The sequence below is a fragment of the Salvia splendens genome, chromosome 2 (genome assembly GCF_004379255.2).
Source record: "Salvia splendens isolate huo1 chromosome 2, SspV2, whole genome shotgun sequence".
Classification (NCBI taxonomy): domain Eukaryota; kingdom Viridiplantae; phylum Streptophyta; class Magnoliopsida; order Lamiales; family Lamiaceae; genus Salvia; species Salvia splendens.
In genome coordinates this window covers 30,137,761-30,145,351 of record NC_056033.1, presented here as the reverse complement: position 1 = coordinate 30,145,351, position 7,591 = coordinate 30,137,761, and the positions used below count along the sequence as shown (strand labels likewise).

At 40.4% G+C, this 7,591-nt stretch overlaps 2 protein-coding genes across 4 annotated transcripts; one reads left to right on the top strand and one right to left on the bottom strand.

The window, feature by feature from the left end:
* The first annotated feature begins 847 nt into the window (after positions 1–847).
* On the top strand, positions 848–1,735 carry LOC121778095. The gene has a single exon (XM_042175381.1). The coding sequence runs from the start codon at positions 848–850 to the stop codon at positions 1,733–1,735; it is 888 nt and encodes a 295-aa protein (XP_042031315.1).
* An 808-nt stretch (positions 1,736–2,543) lies between these two features.
* LOC121792152 (BEL1-like homeodomain protein 1) lies at positions 2,544–6,186 on the bottom strand. 3 transcript variants are annotated; one of them, XM_042189981.1, is made up of 6 exons: positions 6,055–6,186; positions 5,242–5,313; positions 4,269–5,081; positions 3,826–4,199; positions 3,688–3,748; positions 2,544–3,613 (listed from the first exon to the last, which is right to left on the bottom strand). In XM_042189981.1, exons 3-6 carry the CDS (start codon positions 5,040–5,042, stop codon positions 2,921–2,923), a joined length of 1,902 nt encoding a protein of 633 aa, XP_042045915.1. In that variant the 5' UTR covers positions 5,043–5,081; positions 5,242–5,313; positions 6,055–6,186; the 3' UTR covers positions 2,544–2,920. The 3 variants fall into 3 exon arrangements, with proteins under 3 accessions (XP_042045915.1, XP_042045914.1, XP_042045916.1); XM_042189980.1 differs by lacking the exon at positions 6,055–6,186 and adding an exon at positions 5,689–5,961; XM_042189982.1 differs by lacking the exon at positions 6,055–6,186 and adding an exon at positions 5,388–5,612.
* Between the last annotated feature and the right edge of the window lie 1,405 nt (positions 6,187–7,591).

The following is a 7,591-nucleotide window of genomic DNA, read 5'->3' as shown; positions in this document are numbered from 1 at the left end:
GTTATGCTTATTGTAATTTTTTTGTTTTAAATATTTTTGTTTAGTAAAATAAAAAATTATATTTTGTTGTAGGGTTGATGCTGAGTGATGAGGATGTCCAAACTTTTGCTTTAGCGGAGATTGAGAAGTTGTTAAATGTTGAGAAAAATTTGCGTGATTTCCAAGGTATGCCTTATCCAAAATCTGAGTTTTTTGAAACATTTGAAAATAGATTGATTAGCGATGAGCTGTGTTATGATCGTGAAGCTTTGGGAAGAGAACATTTGGACTTTCTTTTCAAGTTTACCGATGAACAACTTCATGTTGATGATACTATTATGTCATCTGTTTACTCAAATGGTGGAGGAATGTTTTTTGTCTATGGTTTTGGAGGCACTAGTAAAACTTTCATTTGGAGTTCTTTGTCAGCCGGGATTCGTTCGAGGGGTGAAAATGTTTTAAATGTGGCATCCAGTGGCATAGCTTCTTTGTTGTTGCCTGGAGGTAGAACAACCTATTCTCGCTTTAAGATTCCCATCAATGTTGATGAAGATTCCATGTGCAACATAAAACTTGGGAGTGCGCTTGTTGAACTTATTGTTAGAGCTATGCTTATCACATGGGATGAAGTTCTGATGATTCATAAACATTGCATTGAAGATGTGGACAGGACTTTTAGAGATATCATGCGTGTATGCGATGAGAGTAGTATGATGAAATCATTTGGTGGAAAAACTATTATTTTTGGTGGTGACTTTCGACAAATCTTGCCTGTTGTTCCTAAGGGTAGTAGGCAAGATGTTGTGAATGTTGTTATTACCTCTTCTTACCTCTGGAAGAATTGTACGGTTCTGAGGCTTAAAAAAATATGAGACTGTTGAGTGCCGCATCTTGTGATGAAGCAGAACATTTGAAGGAATTTTCTTCTTGGGTTGCTTCAATTGGAGATGACGTTCTTGGTGGTTCAAATGATGGTGAAGTGACTATTGTTCTTCCTTCTAACATTGTATTGTCTAATTCTGGTGATCCTTTGAAAACAATTGTTTCGAAGATATATCCAGGTTATATGAATCATGAAGAGTTGAGTGATTGCTTGCATGATCGTGCTATACTTGCTCCTACGTTGGAGATTGTTGACGAGGTTAATCAATTCATGATGTCGTTGGATCAGTCTGAAGGTTGTCTTTATTTGTGCTCTGATAGTATTGCCAACTCAGATTCGACATCAGGTGGTTTAGCTGAGTTACATTCTGTTGAGTTTTTGAATAACTTGAAGTGTTCAAGTACACCTAATCATGAATTGTTGCTGAAAGTTGGTACTCCTGTGATGCTGCTAAGGAATATAGATCGCTCGAATGGATTATGTAATGGCACAAGATTGCTAATTACACGATTAGGTGATTATGTTTTGGAGGCACAAGTGTTGGTTGGCCATGATGTTGGGCATAAAGTTTTGATCCATCGAATGTCTTTGATTCCCTCTGATCCAAGGTTGCCATTCAAATTTCAAGGACGACAATTTCCTTTGGTTGTGTCGTATGCAATGACTATTAACAAAATTCAAGGTCAATCTTTGGCTCATGTTGGGTTATTCTTACGAAAACCAGTCTTCAGTTATGGTCAATTGTATGTTGCTATATCTAGAGTTACGAGTCGTGCAGGTCTGAAGATTTTGGTTTGTAAACATGAGGATGATGATAGTAGGGGTGATTCGACTGTAAATGTTGTTTACAAAGAGGTTTTCCAAAACTTATGAACTATTGGTGCTTTGTAGATCATATTTTGGTGATATGTTTATTTTGTTCCTTTTATTCTGTTGTTACTTTTTTTGCCTTTATTTGCACATGTTTTATTTCCTTTCTTTTTCTATTTTGTATTTATTTTTACTATTAATTTTTTATTCTAATTAACTCATACTCTTTTATCTTTATTTACACATAATTTAAAAATCTTATGTCCCGTGTATAGCACGGGTGTGGACACTAGTAATTCAAATGTAAAGGACACAGTGTCACTATCACAAACATCATCCTTAGCCATTTCAAAAAAGCACGAGTCAGTCAAGGATAAGTGTCTTAAAACTAAGGTGGTCCATCCCAATTCATCATATATGATCACGACAATAATTATAGATAATAATAATAGTAATAATAAAAATACTTACTAAAAATAATTATTAATAAAACGAAAAGGGAAGCTAGTCTGTCAAGACTTTCTACCATGGAAGCAAAGGTCTAAATAAAGATAAATGTAACAATCATCCATCGTTCCTTTTAACAATTGCTCTATCTCATAATGGGGCATTTTAGCTTTAGTGCCGCAGTCTGCTGCTCAAATAGCCATGTAAAAAAGAATAGATTATTGAGCTCTAATCTTTGTCTTAAGCTAGTGGACTTGTTGTTTTCATTAGTAATTTTTAATTTTAATCTTATCCATCTTTAATGCCACAAAGTAGAATCATTGGATCGGCTGCAGATGCTGCAAGAGCAGACTCTGTCAATTTTCCTAGAAGTTAGAGCATAGGGAAAATAAATACTACTTTATATAAATATATGCAAAATGAGTAAAATGTGAAACCACTCTTTATTGTTTGTATACCAACCAAAATAAACAAGTTTCTCCACATTACATTATCACAATCAACATCTATTTATCTGCAGGAAACAAAATTAATATACAATCCCCAACCAACCACATGATCTCTCTAAGATCCTAAAGTAACAACTTATGTTCTTGAATATGTATACATACATACATACATACATTTATATATGTAGATAGATAAAACTATAATATATAGTAATAGTAACTATGGAGGAGTAGTAGAGTAGAGTACTATCTAAAACCTTTGTTTCATTGTCTATTCTAGCAATAACAATGGTGTAGAACAGCCTAAACCTTTTTTACCTCTTCCGGCAATAGAGTAAGTATTAATCCAAATTCAAGCCACAAAGTCCGGCAGCAGCTGCGCCGCGAACCGCTTCCGGTTCTGTATGTTGATGTTGTCGTACACGTTGGCATTGGGCCCCGCCGCGGCGTTCATCCCGCCGAAATCGTTGGCCTCTCCCATCTCCACTCCTCTGCCTAACTGCATCGACTGGTTAGGCAGGAAGCTCTGGTGCGCCGCCGACATCGATATGTTGTCGCAGTGCGGCAGCCCCAGCGTCAGCGACACCCCGTTCCCTGAATACGGCGTCGTTTGGAACTGCTCCGCTCCGAACCTCCCCAGCTCCCCCATCGGGTACGACCCGAACCCGCCTATGAAGTTCGCGGGCGCCCCCATCAGGGTGAACCCGGTTCCGTCCCTGCCCTGCCTGTCGCCGAATTTGATGGTCATGGCGTCGCTGTCCACGTCAGGAGGCGGCTTTGTGTCGGCGTCGGCGATTCTCTGCTTTTTCGGGCTGGCTCCTTGAGTGATGGAGTCGATTTCGGAGAGGTTGAATCCCCCGGGGATTATGGTGGTGGTCGGAGACGTGGAGATGTTGTTGCTGTTGTGGTGTTGGGATTTTTCATGGTCGGCCTTGTCCTCGGGGGTTCCGTTTGTCTTGTCCTGCTCCTTGATTTCCTCCATGTACATTTCCTCTACCATAGGCTTCCATAGCCTGACGCGGGCGTTGATGAACCAATTTGACACCTGAATGATAAATGAGTTTATGTTATGTTTTTAAATTCATGTTCATTTAACTATTAAAAAAAGAGAAATGATACCTGGCTTCGGGTGAGGCCGGTTTGTTTTGCAAGCATGAGCTTATCCGAGTCCTTCGGGTAGCTGCAGGAGAGAAAGACAGAGTTTGGGTTAGATGATTAATGGAGGGAAGAGATGGAGGAAGAAGGAGAGAGAGTTACGGGTGGAGGAAGTGCTCGAAGAGCCAGGCGCGGAGGACGGAGACAGATCGCTCGGGCAAGCCTCGCTGGGGTCTCCAAGCATTGTGCTGGATCATTCCCAATTGCTGCAAGGCTCTCTGCTGCCTGATTTGGTTGTCCACGTATTTGAGTCTAGAACCTTCCATCTTCCCTTCCAGACTCTCTTCTTCGCCTAGGCTCTTACTCGCCCCTCGAATCTGGCCTAGAATCGCGTCTTTCAAGCACCGGAACTGCTTCGATATCGTCTCCAGCGCCAGAGCTGTGTAGGTCTTCGCCGACCCCATCCCCGCCGCCTGCTCGAACCACGATATCACCATCTGCATCTGCTGATGGTACTGTCGGTACCTCTGCTCCACCTACAATTACCAATCAATTTTATACACAGACATACAAATTCATAAGTTTGAGTTACTCAATAGACTTACCTCATCTAGCATGTTAACCAGCTTCGCCTTCTTCATCTGTATTTCTTGTCTCTCTGCTGTGCTCAGCTCCGCGCCACGTTTCGCGGTGCTCTGTCCGTCGCCGCTCGCGGCGGCCACAGCGGCTGAATCGCCGCTGCTCTTCGCCGGCTTGGACGATTCCGCGGCGGCGGAGGCGGCCTTGCCTCCCTTTCCGACGTTAACGACTTCATCGAGAACCTCCTGCGCGGCCTTGAGATACTTCGAGCTGAGCAAAACGCTCTGCACTCCGTTCGAGACCCCCGACGCCGACGACGGCGACCCGCCGGACACCCTCACGTCGTCGCAGCGCGGCGGCGAGGACACGGCGGTGACTAAGGGCTGGCTCGGCACCTCCCGGGCAGCGGCGAAGGACGCGTACTGGGGCTGCTGGGATGAGAGGCTCAGGGAGAGGCCCTGGGGGGCGGCGCGTGTCACGTCACGCGCCGCCGCCGCCTCCATGGGGAGGTTGTAGAGGTTGTAGGGGACGCGGGGGAGGAAGTGGTCCTGGGAGGGGCCGGAGGTGGTTGCGGCGGCGGCGGTGGTGTTGAGGGGGACGCCGACGAAATGTTGCTGCTGCTGCGGCGGCTGCGCGTGGTGGAGGGAGGAGGGGTTGGAGTTGAGGAATACGAAATTGCTGCTGGGCTGGGGGTTGTCGGAGTATCCGACGTAGGCGGGGTTCATGAGAATCAGCGTCTGTAGACCGTCGCCGCTGCCGCCGCCTTGGATATCAGAATTGCCGTGGTAGTAAGTCGCCATCGATGATGATGATCGGAGTTTATATTTTATGAAAACACGCTGGGAAAATAGACTACGTTAGCTTTCACTTCAACATCCAATCCGACTTACTTTTCACACCCGAGGCCGACACTCACAGAAATCAAGAGAGAGAGAGAGAGAGAGAGAGAGAGACACACACATATCTAAATATAAATATATATATATGTGCTTGTTGTACCTGTAAGAGAGTTGAGTGATGGAAACTGTTGTGGTTGACTATAGCCTACTAATATCTGTGATCGGAGGAGCCCTGAAATTACAATCAAATTAAATCAACATATGTATATAATCAAAGCACCAGCAAAGAAAAGTAATTAAATATACATTCAAAAGGTGAAGAAGAGAAACAATCTGGTGTGACCAGTCTAGATATGATTTCCCAAATAGAGATAGGGTGATGGAAGAAACAGAAAAAGAGATAGATTATTAGGGAAAGAGAGATTGAGTGGGAGTGAAAGGGATTGGTTAGGTTAACACTATTGCTCTACCTCGTCTGACCAAGATTTCTCTGTGCACGTGTTCCATCTATTTCTATATAATCAAACAACAATTACCCACAAACTCTCTACAACCCAAACAAGAAGAAGACGAAGAAGAAGAAGAGCTATCAAACATATATACTCACCAGGATTGAATTCAAGTAATTTGAATTTATGTATGAAGAGAGATATACACTGTGTGCATGTTTTGAGAGTGTGTGTGTGTGTGTGATTTTTTCAGTCTAAGAATATGTGATCGGACACAATATCCATGGCTGTCTGCAACTCTCTCTCCCTCACTAAGATAAAGAAAAACAAACAAGTGAAGAGAGAGGGAGGTGCTAAAAAGACTTGGAAAAAGATGCCCATCTTTATTCACTCACTTATCCACACAATTTGTGGCTCTTTTTTCTTTCACACATAAATCAAACATAAATAATTAAATACATTAAAAATAGGGGGAAACGGATTCTTCAAGAAAAGTACTATGAAACAAATACTACTAATACTACCATGGATCGATGCTTATTTTCTCTCTCTAAAAATCCTTCTCTTTCTCTCTCTTTGAGTAATTGATCAAACAACCTCACTGAATTGACTCTCCTTTCCAAATCATTTGATGCATCTCTCTGCGCAAAGAAATCAAACTTTTCAGACAGATATAAAAAAAAAGATGTCGATGTTTGTGAGTTCGTTATATATGCTATTATGTCAGAAGATACATACAGCTGAGGTAACGTCCCCTTCCACTAAGGATTTTGGATTAGCAATTAACAATTACTAATAATTAACAAATTAAGTAGATGATTATGATTATGATTATAAAACCCATCATATATTATAGCATTAATTTAATTTATTATCTTTTTGTGAATGGAGTGTCGGATGGGTAAGGAGGGGGTCCCCTGGTTTCATAATTGAATTTTCCTTTGTCCCTTTGTGTTAGATTTTATTTTTTGAACTATAATATATGATTTTTATTTATGTGGTGGAAGATAGAGTTTGAAGATAAAGCAATTTAAATGCCCAAGGAACGCGGGACCAACTACCATAACACCTACTTATTTCTCAAAAAGCTATGGTATTGTCATCTCATCTCTTTTTTCCACAATTTTATTTTATTCTATTCAATCAATATAGTTTTAAAATGGGACAAAATATCTCAAGCTGGCAAAGCCTCTTAGGTAGAAAATTCGGAAATTTGAATACTATATTTGAGACGAAACCTAACCCTCTTAACAAGTGTTAAACCATGGTTTGTGTACAAATTCAAGAAATTTGACAACGTTACACATATTTTAGGTGGTTTAATATTTTCATAATTTAAAGTTAAAGAAAATTAATTAGGCTGGTTGAGGACCCCATGGCATGTTCATTGGTCAATGGCTTTTAAATTGAGGGCAATGTGGTCCTGGGCAAACCATTAACGCATGGAAAATGCTTTGATTTTTCAAGAATTTCTCGCCCCTTCTTTTTTCTAAATTTTAAATTATATAGTAATTACTATTTTATTCATCACTTTTCCATTTTCTCATTATTACAAAAGTCCATATGTGTGATTCAAACATACATGACACGTATAGTACGTGTGGTTCACTAGATATATTTTTTAAACAAAAATTATATTTAGTACTATGAATTAACTCGTTAATCATAGATAGTGCTCATAGAAAGCATGTGCGTGTATATATAAACTTGTGGGTTTGTAATTCATTATACTATATAATACTATATATTATAGTAGGACATTATATATATGGGTTGAATGAAAGAAAGAAAGTATTGTAATATAGTAGTACTATAGAGTAATGTAATAAATTAAGAAAGTGGTAATGTAATTAAATAAATTTGGATAGCGTGATCAACTGTCATTCTCCGATGGTATCAATATCAAAGTTTGTTTTTATATCCCAATAAAACCCTCACTTCCTAAGATTCTCCCTTAAAGGTCTACAGTGTCCATCTCTTTTTTCTTGTTTCTTTGTCCTCCAGCTTGTGGGCTACATACCCCATTTATTTAATTTCGTGTATTTTACTACTAAAAGACAC

What these genes read in the sequence shown, in the direction of transcription:
- LOC121778095 (XM_042175381.1), top strand. Translation starts at nt 848, where the DNA reads ATGAGACTGTTGAGTGCCGCATCTTGTGATGAAGCAGAACATTTGAAG.
- LOC121792152 (XM_042189981.1), bottom strand. Translation starts at nt 5,042, where the DNA reads ATGGCGACTTACTACCACGGCAATTCTGATATCCAAGGCGGCGGCAGC. An exon ending in TTCGAGCACTTCCTCCACCC is followed by an intron (nt 3,749 to 3,825) that starts GTAACTCTCTCT and finishes TCTCTCCTGCAG; the next exon opens with CTACCCGAAGGACTCGGATA. An exon ending in CCGGCCTCACCCGAAGCCAG is followed by an intron (nt 3,614 to 3,687) that starts GTATCATTTCTC and finishes TTTATCATTCAG; the next exon opens with GTGTCAAATTGGTTCATCAA.